This window comes from Gallinula chloropus (genome assembly GCF_964237585.1).
Source record: "Gallinula chloropus genome assembly, chromosome: 3".
Taxonomy (NCBI): domain Eukaryota; kingdom Metazoa; phylum Chordata; class Aves; order Gruiformes; family Rallidae; genus Gallinula; species Gallinula chloropus.
In genome coordinates, this window is record NC_140087.1 from 97158306 (window position 1) to 97186162 (window position 27857).

At 39.1% G+C, this 27857-nt stretch overlaps 1 protein-coding gene across 1 annotated transcript in view; it reads right to left on the bottom strand.

The window, feature by feature from the left end:
- Positions 1-8236: 8236 nt before the first annotated feature.
- HCRTR2 (hypocretin receptor 2) overlaps positions 8237-27857 on the bottom strand; it is a gene marked incomplete at both ends in the record, with an annotated part of 35523 nt that continues 15902 nt past the window's right edge. The window contains 6 exons of the mRNA XM_084262320.1: positions 8237-8430; positions 10075-10275; positions 12570-12691; positions 14061-14281; positions 19561-19676; positions 26851-27094. Coding sequence (XP_084118446.1) covers positions 8237-8430; positions 10075-10275; positions 12570-12691; positions 14061-14281; positions 19561-19676; positions 26851-27094 — 1098 coding nt within the window. The remainder of the gene's footprint in view (positions 8431-10074; positions 10276-12569; positions 12692-14060; positions 14282-19560; positions 19677-26850; positions 27095-27857) is intronic.

A 27857-nucleotide genomic window follows, 5' to 3' on the forward strand; every position in this document is an offset into this window, starting at 1 on the left:
CAATTATTAATCTGATCAATGAAATCTGATACAAGGCAGTTAAATATCAAATATTACTTTTAATAATCAGAGCTGCTGCTGTTTAGAGGTGATGCCATCCCTTCTGGAAATGATGCATGATGATAAAGATGAAGTACTTTAAAACTGACAAGTGCAGCAGCATCTAGTGTGCCTATGAGACACAGAGGAAGCCACATGTGCTTACTATATAGTACAAATCCTTCCCCAGTTGTGCATATTCCTGCCAGTTCCCAGATTTAGGCAGCATTGGTTGTGATTTCAGAGATTTCCAGCCTGAAACACTCTTTTAGGCTGTGTCTGTTGGTCAGCCTAGAGGAATGATCAATAGAAAGGGCTTGTGCCACTTGCCATTGAGGAATGTTCAGCTGGTGTGTCCATAGGGACACTTTTGGCTCATTGTGACAACAGTTTAGTCTCTGAGCCCATTCAAAAACTTCTTTCTAGCTGTGAAGTTACTCAATATTTATTCAGATGATAGAGGAAAAAACAAGTTCCCAAATATCTTACAGGTGAACATGACCATATATATAAGACAATACACAGTTGCAAACCCAGGAACTCTTAAAGAAGAGGTATTTTGCTGGATGATCATTTGCCTATTTAGTAGGTGCTAATGCCAAGTAAGGTTTATGCACCTGATTAGGATCTGCAACCAAAGACTGTGCTGTCTCCTTCCTGCTAAAACAGCTTTTGAGAACCAGTAGCTGAAAATGAATAGTCAAAGCAGGACTAATTGAGCAGCCAATTATCAGGTCCTGTTCCTTTGTAAGGATTATTTCAGTGTGTTTATTTCAAACCCACTGGAAACTATGCCCACAAAAAGCAGGAAATACTTCTGCAAAATAAAGACCAGAGTGGTATAATCTATGATCAAAGGTAATTCAGCCTAAGAAAGGGCTTCTCCAGATCTAATAATGTGCTATGGATGGGTTTTTTGTTTCCTCAGCAGCACACAGAGGACATACTATCACAAGCATGCATGAAAGAAACTGGCCTATGTAGTTTTAGAATCCAGTGCAGTGTAGCTGAAACAATTGCTTAAACAGCTTTGTACCAAGCAACTGGTTCCTACTTAGGAGAGTTCAGAGCATCTAAAAGATAGTTTGTAGCTAAAACTTTTAGAGGGATCCATTTTGACATGAAGACACATCAACTTAGATTTCTACAGGTGCTTTCCTCTGAAGAACAAGGAATTGCATTGTCTGTCCCAAGACTCCAGAATTATTATCTGGTAAATAATAAATGAATAATGGGAAAACAAGCTGTGGCTTCTGTCTAGAGGCAAGAGCAGCAAGAGAGCTGAATATACTTTGAATAAAGGACAACTTTAATCTAACAACACCTGTGACAGAGCTACCTGCAGAATGTTTTTAGCAGTGGAATACATGTTCAGCATAGTGGGATGTTCACAGAGAAGCTGCATGTATACAGCATGTAGGGAAGGGAACAGGACAATAAAAGAAGTTAAAATATACTTGTCTCACTGTATTCTCTTCTACCAAATCCTTCTGTACCAGCTCTGCCACTTTTCCTTTTTTTCCTCCGTTCAAACCCAGAGGGAAATGTCAGCAGCCCTCTGCGTAGCACTGCCAGCTCCAAGCGCTTTCCGCTTGGCAGACAGGTGGCTGTTTGTCCAGACGAGGCATCCCGTTTGTGGGGCTCCTCGCCCCTCCAACTTTTTATTGCTGCTGGCGCCGCCGGCCCTGCTGTCCTACTTCCCTCGGGCTTCAGACACGGCACCCCGAGCCGGGCTGACGAAGTCTGCGACTAGCTGCAGGGCCTGGACGTCACACACCGGTGCGAACCCCCGCCAGGTGCCCGCTCGCCCCCGCCTTGAGGCTCCTCAGGAGAAGGAAGTAAAGGATGGAGCTGTAAGGGGAACGCGCGGACAGGAGAGGCCAGGAGGCGCGAGGGAAGCGGGGGCGAAGCGAGGGTCCCGGCGAGGCGGCCGGCTGCCTCCCTCCCCTCCTCCCGCGGCACTTACCGAGGCAGAGGAGCGCGGCCATGACCGGCCGCCGGCGGCTGCAGCTCCGCGCCGAGCGGGCCGGGTGGCAGCGGGCGGCAGGTGCCGGTGCGGGACCGCCCCCTTCAGCACCCGCGGCGGGGACAGCTCCCGCCCCGCCCGGCCCCGGCAGCGCTCGCCGCGCGGGGCGGGCCGTGGGCGGGTGTCGCGCCGACGGGGCCAAGGCAAAGGGCGGGATGACGGGGCGAAGGGAGGGAGCTCTGTCACCCTCCGCTGTAAGTACCCACCTCCGCCGGTCAGGAGCTTCGCCCCTCACCCTCACCCCCCGGGTTTCCATTGCTGGCATGTTACTCCTCTTGCTCAGGTTTCTCTTTTTGGCCGTCACGGCTGTGTCCAGATGAGATGAGGTTCTTGGGCACTTTTCCACGGGACCTGGTACTCCCCCTGAGTCATAGAAACATAAAATGTGTAAGGTTGGAAGGGACCTTTCTGTTCCAAATGATTCCCAGAGAAACTAATAGAGCAGGTCTTTGGGTGCTGGCTATAATCTCTCCAGAAAATGCCTGTTGTGATGTCCCATCATCTTCTGTACGCAGTTTTCAATGCGTTATAGAAATTCATTTGTTTTCCTCTCAGATGTGGAATAGGATCGAGGCCTATCAAGGAGCAATCAGAGCTACAAAGCATGTTGGACACCAGAGGAACAAATAACTAGTCTATAGACCCATAGTAGACTAGGAGTTTCACTAAAATACATCAAAAGCTGACTTGGATACTTAATAAAAAATAAAGCAACCACAAAGCACACCATCATACACCTGCAGGCTTGACTGGATGCTCCTTGCTTTGGCACTGGAAAGAGGAGGAAGGAACACATCCCTATTGGTTTCTCCGTGTTACTCGTGAGTCTTGTTTTCGCAAACTGTTTATGTCATACAGAACGTCTTTAATTGGATTTGGTCCTTGAATGCTTAAAACAACAACAACAACAAAAAAAAAATCACAAAACTTCCAGCATAGCAAGGAGACATAGAGACACAGAGACATAGTAGGAGAAATCTGGTCTTTAGTGGCAAAGCAAAACTTGATCCAAGCCCTGATTTTGCTTACTTATTTTCTACCTCAGGAAAATTGAATATTGCATATAATTTTTTATTTTTCAAAACTCAGAATAATTTATTTACTTAAATTCTTAATGTGAACACTAAGGCTAAATACTTGCCTTTTTTTAGAAAGTGTATTCAATAAAACAAAATGGTATTTCATCCAATATATGCAACAACCAGCAAAGAACATTACTATCAGGTAAAAGGAATAGCCTGAGAGATTACTATAATTTTAGCTGAGACAAATTTTGTGTTAGAAGACCAGATTTGCTTTGGCCTAATCCACTGTAACATTCAGCAGTAGGTTACAATGAATCTTTCAGTGAGGGATAAGTTAAGGTAATGTTTCGTGTACTCTCCTTCTTGTAAAGCATTATCCAGGTTTATGACATGCAGCCATTTTGCTAATATCAGAGAACAAGATAGTGTCCTCTGTGCAGTCCAGAAGAAAAGGCAAAAAACCTACCTTTTTGGAGGTGGAGAAGGGGAGAAATTATCTTGCAGACATGGCGACTGCAGGGCACAAGCTTATCATACAATCATAGAATCACAGAATGGTTACGGTTGGAAAAGACCTTCAAGATCATCAAGTCCAACCATCTATCCAACCCTACTAGGTCCAACACTAGACCATATCACCAAGTACAACATCTACTCTTCTTTTAAACACCTCCAGGGATGGTGACTCAACCAACACCTGTTCCAATATTTAACAACCCTTGCAGTACAGAGATTTTTTAATAATATCCAACCTAAACTTCCCCTGAAGCATTTTAAGAGCATTTCCCTGTGTCCTGTCACTAGCTAACATGGAGAAAAGAACAACCCTCACTATAACCACCTTTTAGGTAGCTGTAGAGAGTGATACAGTGATGAAGTCTCCTCTTGGTCTCCTTTTCTCTAGACTAAACACTCCCAGCTCCCTCAGCCACTCCTGATAAGATTTGTCTTCCAAACCCTTCACCAGCCTTGTAGCTCTTCTCTGGACACATTCAAGCATCAGGATGTCCTTCTTGTAGTGAGGCGCCCAACACTGAACATGGTACTTGAGGTGCAGCCTCATCAGTGAGACAGTACTAGGGAAGGATCGCTCCCCCACTCGTGCTTGTCACTCTCCCTGATGCAGGCCAATATACCATTGGCCTTCTTGGCCACATGGGCACCTTGCTGGCTCATATTCAGCCAGCTATTGATCAACACCCCTAGCACTCCTCCAGACTGCTCTTGAGCCACTTGTCTCCGAGCCTGTAGCTTTGCATGTGGTTGTCACTAGAGTGACAATAAGAAAGAAGAAAGATGTCAGCATATTAGACTGCCAAAACTGAAATATGTTGAGAGACAAAGTACAAAAATGATGGGGACACATCGGTTTATATCTGCAGGAACAAATGTATTGTGATTTAAACTCTATGTCTAAAGATGCTGTGACCAAGCAGAAATAATGGCATGAGAACTCTCTTCCTATGCTCCTGAGTTGCTAGTAGAAATATTAGAATAGCAAAGCAGCTGGAGGTAACTAACCCAACTAAAGCTCAGCTTTCAGATAATATTAAATATTTACGGACTCCTTCTTCACCTGACCTTTTTTGATGTATAAGAAGCCCAGAAGTTTTAGATTCTTTAATTTCTGTCACTTTCAAAACCTATTAAATTACATACTGCTCTTACTCAGTCTTCTCACAGCCATTTTTGTCTCCATTAATAGCCACTGCTTACTATCATGTTTATCAATTATTTGGTTCAACTGCCCAGGGAAGTGGTTGAGTCACCATCCTTGGATTTATTAAAAAAATGAGTAGATGTGGTGCTTACAGACATGGGTTAGTGGAGGACTTGGCAGCACTAGGTTTATGGTTGGACTTGTTGATCTTAAAGGTCTTTTTCTTTCTGTAATTCTATGATCTTTCCTGAAAACCCCTAGTGACTATTTTCATTCAAAAATAAATCTAGTTGGATAACATTTTGAATGTATCCAAACATTTGGATGTTTCTAGAGTAAAAAACCCTAGAAGTAGCTAAAAAAACAACACTACTTTACACAGGTAGTCAACAGATTTTTAAATGTCTATGAAGTTATTATGATGAAATGCTGCTTGAAATCATATCTGTCCCAGAGACAAAAATTCTAGATACTTCTCAAACATCATAAAACTAAAGAAATAAACACATATGAATATTTTCCTCAAAAATATTTATTTAAAAAAAACCCAGAAACTCGAATGAAAAATCTTTTCATCATACATCCAAATCATTAGCTTGATAAACATATTTAACCAAACTTTGGCGTGATAACTATATTCTCTGGAAAGAATTAGTTAACATTTTCAATCTATCCTTGAATTTCAAATCTTGGATAAGTTCTGATCACACCACTTGTGTCTGTAATATATGCTACTTACTCAACAAAAATCTGGCCTGGGCAAACAATTCAATGTATGTCTCATGTTTATAATCTCCAATCAAAAAGTACTGTTACGTCAAAGTTATGGCTAGAAGAATTTCCTTGGAGCATTGGAATATTTTAATTTTGGACAGCTAAGTGAAAATAAGAAAAGAATGTAAAGAGCAGAGAAATTTTGTTTTACAATAAGTAAATTAGGCCAGAGCCTCCATTTCTGACATGTCACAGCAGACATACAGGAGCCAACACCCACCAATGACCTTTTGTGTGCCTCTACCTCACAATTTATCCCACTGGCATTAAGATAGCAGCAAAAAGAAGACAATTTGTTTTGGCTGGTAGCATTCAACCCCCTTTAGAACGATACTACTTACATTTATTCCATGAGCATCACTAACATTGCTATGTTAGTTCTCTGTTGCTAGTCCAAGTTAGAAATACTGCACCCTTATCCTCCCTGTTTATCTATCTCACAAGGATCTCACAGGCAACAGGCCATGACAAGGCACAGTCACCTGTTACCTTTTTGTTTGAAAAGCATACATACTCCCCTTTCATACTGACAAAGTTTTCTTAGAGAGCAACTTACTTTCTATATGTCTGCTCTCTCTTCAAGGAAAAGCTAAAAATGTATTTTCTGAAATGAAATCATAGGTTTGCACATTTTTCAGCAGTGGGCTGGGGCAACATTTTATGGCACCCTTAAATAATTGCTGAAAATAATTTTGCAGCTAGATTGCTACACTGGTTTTTAACTCTTTGATTTTTTTATTTTCTTAAAACAAAAGAGAATATTAGAAGACTTTTCAAATTCCAGTGCAATTTTGTGATGTTTTAATTGAGCAGCTGAAATCAATTTATCAAGTCATTTCAAATTATATAGGAAAAATATATCTTGTTCCACGCATTTTAAGAATACTACATTTTCTGTGTCTGAAGAGCAGAATTAGCCTTCTAATGGCAGAGGAATTCCAATAGCTGTGAAAACAAATCCTGCTGTACTTTCTACAATTATTTGGGTTTTCTTTTCTTAGAAGACAGAAGATAAAACGATTTCTTGAAATAACAATGACATAATAGCTATAGTCAAAAATTAATATTACGCATAGGAATTCCTGTGATTTTATTTGATGTTTAAACATTCTTTCCATCTAGGTATTTTTTAAAATTCTTTTTTATTAGAAAAAGAATATTCTCTTTTTTTCCTCTTTTAATAGAAACAGAAAACTTTAATATACAAACAAATGCAATTTTTTCCTCTCACTTTACACCAGTGTAAACTAGGAATAATTGCAACAATGCCAAGTAAAGCAGCCATTGGGGAAAGCTAAAGCATAAAGTGATTAAGCACTTCATAAAACTATAGCTCTCATGAAAGACAGTAAATTGCATGACATTAGGTCAAAGTAAAGTCTAGAAAAATATTTACATAAGTTAATCAAATATCACTTTGTGTATGAATGATTGTTCTTTCAGAAATATTTGAATATGTGAGGTCTTCTTTTCGGTGTCAAACGCTTTTTACTGAAAAACAAGCCCTCCTCATCTTACCCGTCCTTTTGAAAAATCTGAACTGAAATGCAGTAATAGTGCCACAGGGAGATTGTAGCTCAGGTTCTTACAGACTAGCCTCTTTCTAACTTAATAGGCCATGTTTCCCTAGTAGACTAAGTCTCCAGTGATGCAACATATTTTTTCTTCAAGAAGAAAAATTACAATGCGTGGTAGGAAGCCCCAGGCCAGGGTGCTTATCCCATAAATGGAAAATGGCTAAGTGCATACGTGATCTACCAGTCCAATGAGGTATGATGCCTATAATTTCTAGAGAGAAACATTTTATTTTAATCCTTGAAAATTCAACATTTTATTGGCATATGAATCTGTTAATTGTTTGTATCATTATTATTAAATGGCAGCTGATAAAGAAATCATGACAGCAAGGAAGATAGCAGATCCTTTCTATTTTAAAGATCCTGAGAGATCTTCTGGAGCAACACTTGGAAAAATGGAATAAAAATAAGCTACCAAAGATAAATTGTCCTGTCCTTCAGGGGTGCTGACACTTATTATTCCTATTGGCCTGAGTAGGAATTTTGAGCTTATAGCACCGTTGAGCATCACATAAGTTTCATTTAAGTAGTTACTTTTTAGGCACTCAAGTCTGAAAAAAAAAAAATTGGCCACTTAGTGTAATCTTATGAAAACGTGGGACTTGCAGAAGTTTGGGTTCACATCTTAGAAGCGTGTCTGTGCTTAGAAAAGTAACCTGGAATCTCCCCAAATGAATCTGAAGTGAAAGTTCCAAAATGAACGTAGAATTTACTACAAGGGAATTGGCAGAAAAAGAAGTGCAAAGTAATTCCAGATATCACCAGTGCATAAGTATGCATTCCTTGTAAATAAGTCACCCATGTATAGAAACAGGATATAAATAAATGACGTTTGATACTTCTTCCAAATACTTAGTGTTCTTTCTATGATACATTTTAGAACATTCCAAGGCATCTAAAATATATAAAAATAAATATCTACAGTATTTACAAAGTATGATACAATCCAATCTTTAAAAAGACTTGTAAAGACATCTTCTTTAGCTCATACTGAGGTAAGTAGGTTTCTGTAAGACTGAGAAGAAATAGGAGAGGCAGTCATTTTGAAGGAATCCATTTGTTCACTTGCTGTAGTCTGTAACACAGCTAAAAGCATGTGTCATTCTCTGGTGGTCTTACATGGGTTGAGCCAAAGTCATCCTTGCTGTAACTCCATCGAGGTAAGTTTAGTTATGCTAGGGAAAAATTTGTCCCACTCTGCATTGTCTGTGTTGCTAGTGTCTTCCGCAGAAACTCTCACAGCTTCATCTAAACTTGAAGTCATGCTCATCCCTGGTATATGGAGATGCAGCTCCCCTGCTTTCAATGGGCTGAGGGTAGCTGGGATACCTGTAAGATAAAATACAGATTTCAAGATGATATTACTGTTTGTATCAGGTAGCTGACTGGCTCACCCCATGATTGCCACTCTCTAAATACTATGCAGGTGATGATCGATCAACAAAATGGTTTGCCAGAAAGTGTTCCAGATTGCAAATTTTAAGCAAAGAGCTGTTGAAATCTTAGGGGATTTCTGCACATAAACCTTGATTTTCTTACTTTTAAATATTTTAAATGTGTTCTACTATTTACTTAATATGCATTATTTGGTAAATTTCCTTGTAGTTCTTTATCCAGGTGCCACTGTGACCAGCAGAAAGCTACAGCTGCCTGTGTGCAAGCCAGTCATAGAATGACTTGGGTTGGACGAGACCTTTAAAGATCATCTAGTCCAATCCCTCTGCCATGAGGAAAGGAGAGGCAGGGGGGAGAGAATGATGGCAAATAATTGATGTAGAGCAAAACATCACCTACAGCCACGCTATCATCTGGGTTTCATGGCTGTAACCTTGCTTATGCCGTAGATGTAAGAATGGAGAAGTGCTGGATAAGAACAAGCTGAATTCAGGAAAAAAAATCAACCCACCATCCCTTCTATAGTAAACAAAAAGAACAGACTGCTTCAGAGGTAATTTAATTCTTTTTAGATACATATTTTAGGAACAGATTAGCTTTCCTTGGAGATATAGTTTATCTGTTATCAATATATAGCCTATCTAGTCCTAGCCTATAGTGTCTAAGATAACATCTAGACAGCCAACACTCATATCCCTAGGGCTGAATGGATGAATTACCTCCTTGCAGTCCTTTGCAAAGTCCTGCTGGGGTATAAGCTATAATGTAATGAGAAATACCAAATAATAAATTATATGCCATTTTCCTTCTATTCACAAAGCTAGGGAACTGAAAAATCATTTCACTATTTACCCAGAATTGGGAAAGTTTGAAAAACTTGTATCTTTCATTTCAGGCTGTGTGCATTTGTGTATCAACTTGTATTGGAGAAGAATCAAGACTGGATTCCCAGCTGTTCCTGAATACACACAATAACCCACTCAACAGGAAAAAGAACAGAAAATGTGAGAAAATAAATTAATGTGGATTTCTTATTTGATCAGCCCAAGTCACACCAGAGTACATGGGAAGCAGATAATTTCAAATAGTCAAGGACACTTGGGTAGTTCAATCTGTACATCCAATTTTGTTTACAGTATTTGTTATAAAATAGACCACAACTTCAGAGAATTATCTCTGAGTGGAAATAGCTGTTTATAAACACATTGCAACTTCGGGGAAAATTTATTTTTATACTTTCAGGTACCTGTTCGTTATCTGCTTAGGAGTCTAAAGAGAGTAGGAATCCAAAGAAAATATTTACATAAAATAAGATTACCTTAACCACTACCCATTGCAACTTAACCTTTGAAATAAATGAGATGTAATTTTTTTATCAATATATAACCTAAGTTGCAGCATGTTCTATAAAATATTTCTTGTAAGTTACTTTTCTTTTAGTCAATTCTGAATTGTAAACATCCTTCTCTCATTGCATTGTGCTCAGATGCAAATATTGTATGCATAATTAAATTTTACTTCCACAGCATCAAAAGATGTAGGGATGGATATACTACCAGTGGCAAATAGGTGCAGTACCATTTGCTGGAAGTGTGTTTATGTTGGTCAATACAACATGTTCTGAAAGTTTCGAAATGTTATCAAAATTGCTGATCTGGGTGGTCAAGGATTTCCGACTCTCTGTACTGGCACGACCTCTGGTGAGCCGTTCGTCGTGGTGACTGCGAAGGCCAAAGATGCAACAAGAAAATGCTGCTTTAAATTCTTCTCTAAATTTCCCTGTCAATCACAAAAAAGAATCATGAAAACATTGTGCTATACACAGTGATTCAACAAACTTTAGATATTAGAAAAATATCAAACATATCTAAAGCAAAATTAACCCAGAACACCCAGATGTTCTTTTAATGCAGAAGTAAGAAATCACAAATTCAACATCGAGAAAGACAAAAATCACAGCCTTTGTAAGAAGATATGTGAGGTATGGTATGAAACCTAAATTATTCTTGGCTAGAAAGAATGGAAAAATAGAATGATTTATGAAATCATATCATGGGTAGAGTGTTGATTAATAACATATCTAAAACAATGAGCATTTGAGCAATTGTATGCTTAAATGACTGAATCACTACTTGATATGTGCATTCCTCAGGGGTTGGTACTGACACTAGTGCTATTGTTAACATGGAGGGGGGGATTGAGTGCACCATCAGCAAGTTTTGTGATGGTACCAAGTTGTGTTGTGTGGTTGACACACTGAAGGGAAGGGATGCCATCCAGAGGGACCTTGACAGGTTTGAGAGGTGGCCCTGTGAGAACCGCACGAAATTCAACAAGGCCAAGTGCAAGGTCCTGTGCATGGGTTGGGGCAGTCCCAAGCACAACTAAAGGCTGGGTGGAGAATGGATTGAGAGCAGCTCTAAGGGCAAGGACTTGAGGTTGTTGAGGGATGAAAAGCTCAACATGAGCCAGAAATGTGTGCCTGCAGCCCAGAAAGCCAACTGTATTCTGGGTTACATCAAAAGAAGCATGACCAGCAGGTCAAGGAAGGTGATTCTGCCTCTCTACTCTGCTCTGGTGACACCCCACCTGGAGTACTGTGTCCAACTCTGCCCCCTTCTCTCTCTACCCCACAACCCCCACCTTCAAGAAGAACATGGAGCTGTTAAGAGTGAGTCCAGAGGAGGACTATGAAGGTGATCAGAGGGCTGGAGCACCTCTCCTGTGAAGACAGGCTAAGAGTGGGATTGGTCAGCGTGGAAAAGGATTCAGGAAGACCTTATAGCAGCCTTCCAGTATCTAAAGGGGGCCTACAAAAAAGCTGGAGAGGGACTTTTTAAAAGGATTTACAGTGATAGGAAAAAGGTAATGGGTTTAGGCTGAGGAAGGGTAGATTTAGATTAGACATTAGGAAGAAATTCTTTATTAAGAGGGTGATTTTGGCTTAGCTTGCAGTGATAGTATTGAAATGTGGAGTAGGATAGTACTGACAGTCTGAGTATTTATGCAAAATTCTTAATACATGGAAGTGATGAGCATCCTTTTGTATCTGCCAGTGCCAGAAACATGCCAGGTTTTTGCAGGCAGCAGAGTGTGGGTTCTCCAAGAAGAAAGGTTTCCTATTGTATGGGCTGAAGCTCTCTACGGAATATTTGTAGTGCACACTTATGCGATTTCCACATGCTGACCAGGCTGCGCAGAGAAGCTGTGGCTGCCCCCTCCCTGGCAGTGTTCAAGGCCAGGCTGGATGGGGCTTTGGGTGATCTGGTCTAGTGGAGGGTATCCCTGCCCACAGCAGGGGGGTTTGAACTAGGTGATCTTTAAGTTCTCTTCCAACCCATACTGTTTGGTGACTCTATGAAACGAGAGGTCATGGCTAATTTTGAAGATTCAATATGTTTGACAGCCCATTACTCTCCTTCTGAGGCTCAGAGTAAATAATTAAAATCACCCTCACACTACATACCACAAAAAAGCTATGGTGAGGAAAAGCATAGTGAAGATCAGTGGACTTCTGTCTCCCAGTATTTCGCTGTAATAGCACCAGTCTAGGTCCTGATTCTGACGTCCATAACCTCATAAGACAAATACAAACTAAGACAAATCTATACTAGCAAGTAAACATCATCTTGGCCACTCCTTCAGCCTTGAACCTAGTTGGCACAGTCTGATCAGGCAAATACTAGACTCACAGCCTCCAAAACCCAATACTTGCATATAAAACACCAACTGGGGACAGCATCTGACTTGAGCTACCTCCCAGACAGTATCTGGGGAGCATTCATGGGAATGGTAATTGTTTGAGACCGAAGTCATGCTGGGGACTTCTCTACCAAATTAATGGGTATGGACAAATTCAAGCACTCGGTCTCAGGCCCTGGCACTCTTTAGTTTATAATTATAGGTAGATAGCCTTAAGGTAATGGAATACATCAAACATCTTGTTCCAAGAAGAGGATCTAGCTCCCACCGGAGGAACTGGGCTGATGTTACACAGTCATTAATCTTATTCGCTATGGCTCATTACATTCAAACTATATGTTAAACTTGAATTCCAGGTAACTGTAACTTACCACTGAGGAAGTTATAAATAATAGGATTGGCTGCACTGTTTGCATATACAAGCCAGTGTGAGAATGTGAACCAGGCGTATACAGTTTCTCTGTCATCAGCATGATTAAACATTCCAAAAACCCTACAGAAAAAGAAAAGCAAACCTGAAAGATGGCAAAATTAGAAATCATTTAAAAAGATTTGGCAGCTTCTAGCATAATTTTCTATCTGATGACCTATCTGCAATATCACAGAAAATCTGAATCAACAGTGCTTACTTTCTTGAGTGAATAAAGTCCTGCATCCCCCATCTTGGTAGCTTAGCACAACAGACACCACGAGTACTTTACTTTGCAATGGTGGATGCATAACTTCAGTGTAACCAAAGCAAGCTGGTGTCAGGTAAGCCAAAAAAAGATGGGAAAAGTTGCTTTTGACATATTCAAGTCATTGAGGTTCCCAACTCTACGCCCACTCTCCATTAAAAGGGGTTTCAGGATTAGAAAGGCTCTGAACTGGCCCTGAGCTCACAGTAGCAGCTTCTGTTCTCCAGAGAAATTTGCTTTGCCCAGATGCCTTGCACCTAACTTTTGCCATTTAAATAAAAATGTAACTACAGGCCTATTGTAGCTAAGGCAGCCTGTGTAGTTCCCCTGTAGTTCAGAGCATAGGTGGCCTGAGCTGCCTTCTGGAAATACTTCTTTCTCTCCTCATTGACTACCAAGGGGCCTGAGGATGAAAAATATTTAAATTAAGCCTCAGAAAACTGTCAGAATTGAGTGGGTTGTAATTAAGTATTCATATCCAACTTGAAGATATTCCTTAAAACCTGAAATGTTCCTCAAGCATTAAAAACAAGGCCAGTTATCTTTTAGATGTTCAAATACTCTGCTATAAGACATTATTTATTTGCATTCCAGAGGTCTCATGAGATATGACTATATCAAAGTCAGCCTGTCAGACACTGCACAAAAAAACCAACAAAACAGAGAGTAAAAGAAAATATGTCTCAAATGAACAGGAAAGAAAAGGGCAAAAAAGTAAAACAGAGCTCCATAGGGAGACTGAAGGGTTAGGCTCAGGCCTCAAAATTGTACGTGATGGGGCTTGGGTTTGAACCCAGCGTTTCACAGTCCTGGGGGGCAAGCCACAACATGACACTCTCCTGCTAACCTTCAGCAGCTGCTTTAGGTAAATGCACTTCCACAAGTGCATTTACAGCAAAGAAGCTGTAATCCCATGTAAATGACAGATTTTAATGAGGAGACAGGCTAGATCATTCTCAGGAGGAAAGGCTTGCTAATAAGGGTTCTACAATCTGGCCTTCAGTTTCAGTATTACAGATAGGTTAGATATTTTTTTCTTGCAACCCTGTGCTTATTTTCCATGTATTTATCATTAAATAAGTAAGTTTATCTTTCAAAAGTATCTGCCAGAATAAGAGGAATCTTGGAGGACTGTTTTTAGACAGGAAACTTTACCAAGTGTTTACACTTTGGGATAAACTTTACCTTTTCAAGACATTGAGGATGCTAATGGGTAGATAGCAAAGTGCAAAAACCAGGAGGACAACCATTAGCATACGTGCTGTTTTCCTTCTTGCACGAATCTGTTTTATTTCAGCTGCCACGGCGCTAATCTTTGACTTTGTTGATTGTCCCAGTCCTCGGGGTTGTGCTGAGGACTGCAGAGGCTTCCACTTTTTCTGAACTACAGAAGAAGTCCCTGGGATCTAAAAAAAAAAAAAAGACAAAATAAGGGGCACTTTGAAACACTAGCACTGCAGTTAGCTGTAACAACAAAAATAGACATGGTGACATACACAATGTAAGCTTGCAGGAAGAAGTAGGGGGGGTTTTATTAAATTAATTGATGTAGCTGCAAGGAACAAATTGAATTTTAGACATGCTTAAAGGACTGCATAAAGTTTTGGGGGTTTTATTCAAATATATCAAATGACGTATCAAAATTATTCTTACTTCCCCCATAAACTGCCTTGCTTGTCTCTACTGACTGTCACACCAACCTTACTACTACAATTATGTTGCTATAAAGTTCTACATTAAATGTCTCCTTGTATGGCAGCGTAGTTTATCCCATTCATATGCTGCTAATTAAGATACTAGCTGTATTTTTAGCATTGGAAAGCAAGGATTTAAAGCCTACACAGTTTTAAGCAGCATCAAACTTCCAAATATGCAATCAGGATGACTATGAAGTAGATAAAGAAATCACAGGTCAAGCATGAATCTCCCTTCAAAGCTCTTAAAAAATGGATTGTGCAGTGATGAATGGAGGGGAAGCATGGAATAATGCCAAGGCAGGAAAAAACAAGGTTAGCCAAAGACATCTTACAACAGGTAGATGTAGCAACATGATACTAAAAAAAATAATAATTTCTGTGCACCCACATGCATCAAACCAAATAAAGTCATTTTGCTTCAGTTCTTCAAAACTGTTTCTTGCCTGCAGCCAAATGTGAAAGACCACAGATGGCAAGGACTTTCTCAGAGAACTCTATTACAATATTTATAATGTTTTCAATGTTATGCATTGTGAAAACCCTTTGGGTAGAAATACAGTTTTATTCATGCATAGTCTAATTGTCAGTGGGGTGACTAGTCTCATGAGTGCAAAATAATTCATGTTTAAAAGCATCTGAAAAATTCAGATTGTCTATTGCAACATTTTGAAAATTAAGGCTTATCCACACATACTGACCATAAGAGAATGAAATCTGGGGATATTTCTTTTACAAAAAAGTAAGCTAAAATGGAAATACTTGTTCTAAAATAAAACCATGCACATGTAGAATTGTTCTAGAACAGTTATTATGTATTTTTTTATTAATATCTTCCTTGCAGAGACAGGTCTTCAATTTAGCATTTATGTGCACCATCAAACCTGATTTACAACTATTGGAATGTTTTGGCAAAGTTGTGTTGTAATGACCCAGAAATCAATGAAGCAGAACAAGGGATACCTTACAGCATTTATTTTTTTAGCAATGTCTCAATGGAAATAAAGAAAAAAAACCACCCCACAACCCAGCTCCACCCTTGTACTTACTTCTACTGAGGATTCCCACTCATTCAGCTGAAATCAGCAGTATCAGTTTCATACCTGGACACAGCTGCCCTGTTGCAAGGGATTTACTAACTTGGCTGTGGGGTGTAGTACTGCAGTGGGTCTTTGCCATGTACTTTGAGGTAATGCACTGTCTAAGATTCTGATTTTAGATTTTTGAGATATTCTATTCTTCTAACTTGGAAGCAGAAGCTTTTCCTTCCTTTCCAGATATCCAGAGTTACTATATTTGTAGCAAGAACTGATCAGGAAGTCATAGGATCATTATATTTGGAAAAGACCTTTAAGATCATCAGGTCCAACCGTTAACCTAGCGCTGCCAACACCATTGCTAAAACATGTCCCAAGCATGGCATCTACATGTCTCTTAAATGCCTCCAGGGACAGTGACTCCACCACTTTTGTGGGTAATGGAGATGGAAGGAAAGAAACTTAGTCCAACCTCTCCCTCCTGATCATGCCAGAGATTCATTTGAAGAATTCTTTGGCTGGGTTTCTAGCTAGATGCAATTTAGAGAAAAAAGAAACACTATCTGGTCTCAAAATTGTGAATGGCTATTTCTACAGAAAAGTTAAATGCAACTGGTTTTGTATACGGCTTGTACCTGTCTCTGCAGATGGAAGGGTCTTTTCTGATACTTCATCAGTCTTTAATAGCAAGAGGTGATCAAAGGTAGGGACTGTACACAATGTACAGTCTCACTGTGCTATATATTGCTAAATCTTCAGGAGTTTGTATTGTGTCCCTTTCTATAGAGCCCCATTTTCCCCAATCTGTACCTGGCAAACACCTGGGCTGTGCTACTGTTACACCAATAAGCAATAATACAGCAAGAATTTTATCAGGAAAAAAAGAAAAATAAGGAGAGGTATATACTCATAGACACACTGCTGAAACAGTATCACCTCAGAATTATGTATGTGTGTGCAGAAATTTTTATAAATTTATATATAGTAAGCACCCATGGGTACTATGTATGTACAAGTACACACAGGGCAGCATAATGCATGCATTTGCTTTTCAGTAACTAATCAGTTATAGACATAATTGTGGAGAATTTGTGTAATTCAAATAATTCACTAGAAGCCCACTAGCTGTGTCCAAACAGGTATTAGAAGTTGCATATTTATTTTCTTATGCACTTTTCTGCTATTCCCCTCAAATTATTATCAAGGGTTTTATAACCCCAGGGAATCTCTCCAAATACAATAAGAGCTTTCAAAGCTGCCAAAATAAAAATGGGTAGGGTTCTTAGTTATTAATACGAATAAGCTTTAGTGTCAGTGCATTTGGACATCAGCAAATTGAAGCCTACAGTATGGAACTTGATAATACAAATTATGTACCAACACTTTCGTCATTAAGTCCATTCAGTCCTATTTATATGTTCAGAAGTTACTCTTAATCTACTTAAAATCCACAGGATAGCATGACCTTCTAGGTCGCTACTTCCTTGCTAACAATTAAAATAAATTACTCAAAATCCCTGTTACTTGCAGCAGGATTGCTCTTATTTTTACAAAGACGAATCACTAATTCAAAGACTGTAAAGCTTATAGTCAAAGATCGGCTTGAAAGACACACTCAGTAATTTAAGGAGCTGTTGTGCAAGGCACTGTAAGGATAGCTTGTAAATCTGTTTTACCTTCAGTGATCAGAAAATTGGCATGCACGACACACTCCACTTCAAAAAAGAGCTTTTAGGTCCAGAGTGTAAAGTGTAGAAAACATCTACTGTTTGCTGTGCTTTTCCTATCATGAACATCAGGAATTCTCACCGTACCTTCCGATAGGATCACTATATTTAACTGAAGTTATAGTAAATGGTATGATTTCTTTATTGAAGCTATTATAAAATAATATATTTAAGAGCACTGCATCTATTTGTTCTACATGACTAATTATGCCACAAATATTGCACTTAGAAAAATGCCTAATGTGTGCAGCCAAGTGGCAGTTGATAATAGACATGAGGTGGCTTTAATTTCGCTTAGGGCATCCTCTTATACACAGTGCTATCACCTCTGCTAGGGACAGAGGCATCTGTAACTTTGTACTAATAGCACTAAGCCTGTAGCAGTGTTTGCCTTTTTGCCAATGAGGAAAAAGGATCATCCTAACCTTGCCAGCATGCAAGATGCACAGAGAGATGAAATATCATGAAGAACTAGGCCAGCTAATAAAACTGGGGAAAAAACAACAGGACAAACCAGGTTGGTTTCAAGTCATTCAACTCCTGCTCTGAATTGGAACGAGCGTTTTCAAGCCACGTGCGGAGTAAGAACAATTGCTTTGCATTAACTTAATGAATGGACAGTTGAGAGACTAGGTAGATTGTGAAGAAAGTACAGAGAAGAAGGTTAAGAAGCAATATGGTGGTAGGATCATTGGGTGCTCTGGGGCAGGTAACTATTCAGCAACGCAGAGCACCTTAGAGCTATGTTAGACTGAACCTGGTTTCAAGCCTAACCAAGCAAACTCTTTGTTCTGGTCAAGATTTCCCTCAAGTTATAAAGGTTAAAATTCACCTTCAAACTATCTTGTTATTTAATCTTATAAATGTAAGAAATTAAAAGCAAAAATAGTAATTTAAACATTAATAGCAATACAAATAGCAACTCTGGTTTAACCTAATGCAATTAGACGAGAATAATTGCTGTCATGATGAATGGATGATAACAAAATACTGTAGAGCAGATATGGTTTTTTCCTGTATTTTAGCTATCTGCAAAAGATCTGTTCTGTCAGCATGAGATATGATTTTTACTCTAAAAATCAGAAGACTACTCGCGATTTCTCTGATTGATCAATTTGAACTGCACGGAAAGTGCTCCTGATGTGGGTGATATTATGCCCTGGTCGGGACAGCCTCAGATTTGGATGGTATCAGGCACAATGGTGAGAGAGAAATGATTCATGCCCATATCTCGATGGAAATGTCACCCATTGTTAGAGCCATTAGAGAAGACAAGAGGTGGAATATCTTGCATCATGTTTTCAACAGAATGTGTTTATTGTCCTTTACAGAATGACAGGGCAGAGGATGGTGGGGGACTATACCCATAGATAAATTCCAGACAAAGCAGAAGACAGCAGAGGCAACCACAGACTGATGAGTGACAGATTACAGCTCATGTCCAGAAAATTATTCTCAAGCTGACAGCACTTCAAATTGTTGTAGAGGGAAAGAAAGTGTTCCTGAAAAAGTTCATATTATTCTTGCCACTTCATTTCAAATGTTCTTTGTGTGTTTGCTTGCTTGCTGGTTATTTTTTGTTTAGTATTTTTCTTTTCTTTCCTGTACTTTTAATTTGAAGCTTAAAAAAGTTCACATTACAAATCATGCCAATTATTTGCCAATAATTCACAGGAAATGTTGCTGATAATAACCAGTTTCACATCAGGCAATTCCACTCGCACAGTTCTAATAGCTGGACTTTCTAGTCTAATTTTTGCTCAGATTAGACCTGCTACAAATCCGTGACTTTGTAGAATGAAAGATGAAGATAAAAAAGTTAAGAGACTGCTAACAAAACAAGAAGGTCATTCCTAACTTATGACAGCTACAGGAGATTTTAGCCATATAAACAAGGTCACCTAAGGTATTTTGCTAAGCATTTCAGATACAATGGGATAAATCTTCTTTTTGCCTATAATCAATCTTTCTGTTGCCTTTTACTCTCTCTCTCTAAGCCCTTCATAGACAGGGGCAAGAAGGGTTTTGCATTCAGCCTTCATTTTTTAATGCATCTCAGAGACTATCCAAGGTGGCTGTAAACCAGAGTCATCACTGAACCTGGCAGCAGTGCTGGATGCAAAAATCCAAGTCCTACGTGACAACATGGAGCACACAGCGAAGGCAGCTGTACATAGGAATCTGCGCATAGTCACAAGAGCAAAGACAGTTGGTCTGAGCAACTTACCTGGCGACACCACAGCTTTCGGAATATCTGCAAGTAGGCCAGCACCATAAGACACAGTGGTGCCATGTATGTCACCAGAAAAAAGCACGTGTGATACATTTTGGGGTAAACTTCAGCTGGAAAGAGAATTCAAACAGGAGAAGTGCATTTAAATATGTATACATTTCAAAATCACTTCAAGCCAAATTATTTGTACAGGTATGCATGTGTTTTTCAAACATACGAGGTCACAGTGGAAGATACCACGATTGGGATTGATTTTTTGATCACCTATACATACATTCTTTTTCTATTATAAACACGCTTTTACTTCAAGCTTACTTCTTGTATCACATTATCACTTTAGGTACAAACTCTTAAGCAGTTTTGCTTTTATTAAATCAGTGAAAAAGAAAATTTAATTATCTAACAATAGCTAACCAATTATTCAAGCTACCTCATCTCTGATGTATTTAACAGGTTGTGTAACTGTCTTTGGCTTTAATTCTGCAAAGGCTCCTGTTTATCCATGAGTAAATTGCAGTCTCTAGCCAGCAAACAAAGAATGTAGACTACAGCCCACAGAATGCTAATGGGAGGAGAGACACTTCTGAAATCAGTTTTTGGTGGCAGAATAAATGTATCTTAATGATTTATGATTATGATTACAGTGGAAACAAATAGAATCAAATTAAGTAGACAAATTCTCTAAATGTAGGAAATTTTCATTATTATTTTTTATTTAGCTTCAGCAACAAGTTTGCTACTATTGTGTTCTAATTTCCTGTGTGTATCTTTTCAAAAGACAGCTTGTGAATGATATTTGCTTAGAGACAAGCATCTTGCAAGTATTGTGAGTGTACTTAGTTTTTCAGTATGTTTTATCAGAAGCTTCATGGTTAAATTACAGCAGAATGTTTAGCAGATGCCTGGAAAATTTGCTTTGCTGTTTGTAACACCAAATGCAGTTTGGTAATACCAAATATTGATATCAATTACAGCTTAACCTTTATGGATGGCCTACAGAAGAGGAATGAACATTATGTAGGGTGACAATAAATAGCAGAAGAGAAACTGTGCTCTCTAAGAGCAGTTAGATTGTGTGGTAATGCTAAGCATTGCATTTTGGGCTACAGCAAAAAGGAATGTTTATGTTAATTTCCTGGATTTTCTAACATTTCAGGATGATGAGATCTGCAACTAAAACTTGTATTTAGCTTAAATTAAAGAAATGAAAAAAAAATTGTTTCATGAGATCAAAACTTGAATAAGTCAAACTTACTTTCTGCCTCTTGAAGTGTCTGAGACTGTGGAGCCTATCAAACAATGGGTCCCTTTGCATGCCAGGAGGATCCCTGAGTTTGATCAAATGAGTAGATATGCAGATCTGGCCTGTAACTCTCACAGTAAGGAGGAGTGCACCGTCATGCTGACTCCAGGCTCACCCTCAAACCCAGTCTCCGGTAATGTCACCCTCAGTGTTGGGCATCAAAGACCCAGCTAGTTCACCAGTCAGAGAAACTTCAGTATCAGTGGAATAGAAACTTGCTATAGCTCATGTGCATCCCTAGCAAAGATAATAGAGACATGGGCATTGGTATTTGGCAACTTTGATGGATGGGGCTTCAAAGAATTCAGATGAGCAGCAGTTGGCTCATTACATGCTCTAAGACCCTTTAGCAAATCAATTCGTCAACTTTTAACTAGCAGCTGCAGCTACTAGCCCTTGTCAATGTTCCTGGGGGAAGCAGATCATATGGGGCAAGTCTTTGTAAATGGTGATAACCTGGGGTTGTACAGTCATTGACAACCTCAGAATTGTTTCTGCATTTCAGAAAACGCAGCCTTGGAGCAGTCCTGTCAGGCAGGGAAATACCCACGTGCATGACTCACAGGTGGAGAGATCACGGTGAAACTGGCGTAACATGACTTACTGGGATCACGAGAGGTCAGAGCTGAAAGTACATTCTTTCTGCTCAGAAGGAGGTGCCACCTGCCTCATCAGTGCTCTGCAGGCAGCCAGGCCCTTTTCAGGTAGAAGGAGGGTACATATTTAAAAGGCCATCTGGAGTTTATGGCTTCCAATTTAGCATTCCAAGTAAAATGAAACATTAAATGAGCCTAGCTATCTACAAAGAACTGACAGACCAGGTTGGAGGAAGATTCTAACACTTGCCTTTGAAGTTTAGCCACCTGGAAAGTGCCAGCTGCTAAACATCAAAGGAAACCTGTCCCTCCTCCACCCAGGGCAAAGCCCTTTGTAGAACTTCCCCCTAGGAAGCATGACTCTGTTTAGCTTCTTAAGGCAAAGAAAAAGCTTTAAAGTTGTTTGACAATCACAGCAGCAAGAAGGAGGAAGGGCTGCTTTGGGACACCATTCATTTATCATGCGGGTGAGTTCCAGGCTCCTTGAATGAGAACATCAATCAGTTTATGGTCCTGGTGATAGATCAGCTGCTTGACTGGAATGATGGACTTCTTACTGCCAAGCAGAAGAGAAGTGTCACTGCCTTCCATGGTCACTTCACGGGCTTCGGGACAGGGGGAGATTGTTTTTATCTGGAGTAACCATCTCTTTAAGAATAAATTAATGATTCTTATGTCACAGTTTTACTTGAAAGAGGGAAAGGGACAAAAAGCAAAGAGGTGGTGACAGGGATTGGACCAGGGTGAGAGTGACGTTCCAACTCAGCACCACTGACACAGTACAATTACTCCATACATAATGCGATTGGATTACTCCATCCATATGCTAAAACAATGCTGGCTTCCATCTGCTGCAGGGTTTATAAAAAAATATATAATTTTTTTCTAGAGCTTTCTTCTTGGCACTGTGCTCCATGTCCAGACTGAAGCAAGGAGGTAGAAGACTGAAGCTATGGCTTCTGGATTTTTTCCAGAATTTACTATATTTGTGTAAATACATAAAAACATGCTTGCATATATGTATGTATACAAACTGAAAACAATCCGGTCTCAAAAAGTTTTGATATTCCCTTAAGCAATAGGTTCATAATGAAATTGTTCCTCTTTACAACTTCCCTAAGAATAGGAAAAAAAAAAGACTATCAAGTTCCCTGTGCATCAGTAGGAAGTTCCCAGGTTCCTTAGTACCAGGAAGATACCTATATGAGGTTTTGGAGTTATCAATATGAAGTAGCAATGCAGCTAAAATAGCATGCTTTTAGAATAAAGCTTAATAAATAGGGTTGTTAGGAAGTGGGTGCCCATAGTAGAGAAAATTTGACCCCACAACAGAGTCCTTTGCAAACTACATTCCTATGTCAGACTACTTAACAGTTAGCTAATACAGAAATTAAATTTTCAAACCTGATGTATTATGCTTGAGTTATCAAGTCATGATAACACCAAGCAGAATTTTACTATTATCAATATTCTAACTTTTTACATCAAAATGTTCCATAAGTTGTTCCTTAAATTTTGAACACTTTGACAAACAGGATGTGTAAACCTTCATGTTGTAATGCAATTTCCAGCTATTTGGTTTCCAGAATTGAGACAGTATGGTTTTGTATTACTTTATGAGTAGGAAATGGAACACAAAGTCTTCCCTTTGCTTTCATTCAACCATGGAGTTTTCGGAAACTATTATCTCCATAGTCTTTTTATCATTTGCAAGGGGGTTGGCTAATGCACTTTGGCTAACACTCTTTTTGCAAACAGCTCTAAGAGAATGTATTTAGCTGACTTGAACACATGGTGAACTCATTTTAATATAAGTTTCTTTTCTTTTGGCACTTTATCATCAAATTCAGCACATAGCAATTACTGACTATTATAGAACTGTGGCCAACACTGGCTCCTTAAGTGAGTCTGCATAGGTCACATGTTGAATCCTTCTGCATTCCCAAATAAAATATTGTTATTAGACAGTACTCAAAATGAAAAACCCTCAGCCTAGAATTGGCAATGAATTTTATATTCAGGAATGCCAGAAGCAATTAAAAGGAAATTTAGCTCTGGTTTAGGCTCAACTATTGCTCCATTTGCAGTCACTGGCAGCCCTCCAACAGCATGCTTGAAATCTTATTAGTCAGGGTGGCCACTATTTGTTCGCTGTTAAGGAGCCCAAGTGTCACAGAGCTGATCAGACCTTCCTTCCAGACACTCATCAGACTTGTAGGGATTTCAGCAGCTGGACCTAAGTCTGGGTTGGGCACAGTGCCATCTGCTGCTTTGGCATCTCTGACGTTTTCCCGGATATGGATTCCTGTTAGTTCTCCATAGCACCTCATGCTCCAGTGAGCCTGAGTTCCCAGAATTAGAACAGACTTCTGAAACACTTTGGAAAGTGTCATTCCATGTCCCCTTTTGCAGACTCAACCTTGACAATTCACAGTTTAACATCCTTGGGACATGCAGCGTATGTGATGCTCTGCAAAGATTTAATCAGATACACCCTAATTTCAGACACCATAAATTGTAGGTGGTTCTAAACAAAGCAGTAACCACCATAATCCCTTGAAACTGACTTTCTTATAGGATTGACTCAGTGTCTCTTGAATGTGTGCAGTATCTACATCTCTACCTTCTCTTTGCAAATATGGCTTATTCGTAGGAACATTAGTTCCTTTCTCCTTCAACATCCTCCTAGTTAGCTTTCTTTATTCCTAGATATTCCCTTAGTCAAAAAATGCAAAACAAAGTCCAATAAAAATGCAACTATTTTCTATTAAAAATGTGAGCACTTTATTCTTTCCTCTGGCCCCCAAGGCTTATCAGCCTTTTCAAACTGCTCCCTGTTATCCACGTTCTTTTGTTTTTCTGTTTGGGGTCCTTTGTGAACCCTGTTCTCAGCAGAAAAACTGCATCCTCTATGCTTTAGACCAACTCATTGCCCTTTGCTATTTTCAATGAAATGGAAATTATTTGTACCTAAAATAACTGTATTATCTATAATCTGAAAGGGATGTTAGGGTATATATATATACCATATTTTCCCCTCATTGATAAAATATGGTTAACTCTATATTTACTAAGCAATTCCATGGTTTGAGCAACCTGTTTGCAACTTATTATACAGAAAGGTTCTTATCTTAAGTTCCTGTGATAAGCTATTATTAGAAAGTGGAGAGGATTACTTTTATGGATACCTGAAATGCACCAGCAGATTAAGTAACAATGATGGTGGGTTATCATTAGAAGAATAATTCATTAAAAAGGCAGCAGGATAAAAATGGGATTATTATCTTCCAGTGGAATGGAAAGCTTCCCATTTCCGAAAACTTTAACATATTTTTATGTAATTTATTTTAATTTTATGCACAATATATATATAAAATAATTTGGAGTATTTGTACCTCATTTCTGAAGCCACACACAAAGGCATTTAATTCTATGCACAGGTACTTGCCTTTGTCATACCTCTTTCCACCTCTCCAAGCATCCAAATGAAGCCTCACAGTACAACCTGAAGATCAATAGGTTTCATTTTGGACAAATACTCTCCACAGGAGTAGAGTCTTGCAAACATGTTTGAGCTTTTCTTGCTTTTGTGTAACTGGTGCTTCAGTTCAGGTATATCTGTGGGCTGCAACTACTTCAGTGCAGCACTGAACAAGAGACACTCTTTAAAATACTTCCAAGGCTACTATGGACTTTGGAGTTTAAAAGTGACACTTTGCTGTTGTGAAGCAAGAAGTGGCCAGTGCAGATCTGGAAATTTGGAAACTGTTCCCTGATTAAATGCTCTCCTGACTCCCTGATTTGTTAACTGAAGTGCTTTCCATCATTTTCATTTCCTAGGTTGATCAAAAGAATCTTTTCCACAGATCTAACCTTGAAGCAACGAAGGCATGGATAATGAGTTCTGCGGCCAAAATTAGGGGACACAACTTGTACTTGGAGCGAAGGCTGTGCAAGAAAACAGTCACATAAACACTGCAGCATCCAGCAGTAGACTAGGATACAAAATTGTTCACAGATGAAGAAAGAACGCTAAAAGTAAAGAACAGATGTGTCTTCTCCAATGAAACAGCAAGTACGGTGCTTGAAGATTAACAGAGGCTTCCTCTAACCTACCAGCTTTCAGCACATCTTTGTCTGCAGCAAGTGCCAGCTAGCTAAGGGCCATTGCTGCCCTATCCCAGGGGACTATCTGGGATGAAGGAGATAAAGAACAAGGAATGTGATAGCTGATGTCTTCTCATTAATCCCCCAGCAGCTCTGCAGAGGCTGTTAGCAGGGGAGGAACTTCCAAAGCAGCACATAGAAGAGCCCTCAGCAGTTCAAGCTGTTTAAACTGATCTATCATGATAACTAAGTACAGGTGATCCAGCTGTATTTTATCTTAATTGTTCACAGGGCTGGAATCTTCTTCTACAGAGGCATCTCTGAGAGAGGGAATCTGACTGTGTTTTAGCCTGAGTTGAGACTATTAAACAGGCACCCTTTAGGTGTATGTTTTGGCAAACTTGGATTTTTATTTTTTCCCCTCTGTGTGAATAATGGTATTACTGATGGTCATCATATCCCGTGTCAGAGTCACAGCACGTAACTCACACGCTCTATTAGCGTTGGAGTTATGCCAAGGCCCACCAGAGTTGAGTTTTAACCATTTGGGTGGGTGACTAACACCACTTGCTGTGATCAGAGACAAAATAGAAGTAAGTTATTCCCTGGCAACCCTGATGGCTTCTTACAATTGAATTCAAATACAGAACAAGTTAGAGTCCAAGCTAATCTGGGAAGGCAGAAGTACACTTCCAGGATAGAATCATTTCTAACAGATTACACTTACAAAGTTATTGAAATTATTTTGTCCATGGCAAATTTCAAATTGTAGGCTAATTTGTTACCCTGTATCGATGACATCTCTACAAATTCTGTAATGACAAGCAATTTGCATCAGAGTCCCAGGAGACACTTATGAAGACTAGTCAAATATCAGCAATTAGCAAAAGCCATGTATCAGGTAATTCTGTTCTCATATAGTTATTTCTCAAGGCTACACGCTGAAGTCTTTGTAAACCTGCAGTGTCCATCGATCACAGAATTATATAAGCATGAGCATTTAAGGGTGGGAACATTTCTGCCCTCTGGGAAACATTAAAACAGTCAAAAGACAAGCCAGCCTCATTCATTTAAACTCGGTTTCAAATGTACTCCCATTCTTAGCAATACAAAAGAAAGTAAGGTTTCACAGTATTTGAAAAACAGTTCTAGGAAAGCTTATATAATTAGGAACATTTTGTGATGTGTTTATACAACTTGACGGCATATTGGTATGTCCTGATATTTTTATTACATAACAGCAGTAAATTCAGTCTTTATGGTCAATGACACACTCACCTCCCCAGTGCTCATCACACACTGTGAACAAGGTGGTTTTATTGGCTAATCCTGGGAACACACTGCTGCACTCCATAACAATAGCCTGAGGAATCATTATGATGCAGGACACAATCCAGATAATTATAATGCTGTTCCTTGCTCGCTTGGCTGTGCTTTTAAACATCAAAGGGTGACAAATTGCATACCATCGATCCAAAGCAATGCAGCTAAGTGTTAGTACAGACACGGAGACTGAAACTGTCTAAAGGAAAGGAAATATTATGTAAATGTAAGTGTAATTTTTTCAGAGTTTTAAAGATTATTTATTGTCATTTTTTCCCTAGAGTTTTAAACATTATTTCTATTTTCAACACAGCTAGCTCTTTATCAGCAATTATTAAATAGAAATTATTCTCAGGAAAAGATTTTTTAATAACTTCTTACAGAATTACTACAAATATCCTCAACTCTGTAGGCCCACTAGACCCAACAGTACAATGCACAGATTAGGGTGCTACCCAAACTCAGTAGGTGTAACAGGGTCAGATTCTGAAAGAGCAAATTTATGTAACTTAGAATTTCCAAAACTTTATCTGAAATTTTTTTTTTAAATATTAGATTTATTTTTAATTTTTTTTTAATCTTGTATAACAATATTGTTGTGTTGGTCGGTTGGTTGGTTGGTTTCTATGTTATATTGAGATACCAGTACCATCATTTCACCTATTCAGTTTTCACAGGAACAGTGGAAATTCAGGGTCTCCTAAAACCCACCAACCAGCCATCTTAAGGCAGGCTAAGTAATTTTTACCCTCCATTCAGCATAGGAAATAATCTATCACTTTGGTTTTATTATTTCACTCTGTACACTAGGTGACCATTTAATTTTCTCTTGGATTTTCTTCCAGTAGAACAGAGGCTTTGAAACAAGTTTTGTGATTTTGATTCTATTGAGTAGATGACATCATGTGGCTCCTCAGCCACACAGGTATCTGATCAAAATATAAATTGTGTCGGAGGCAGAG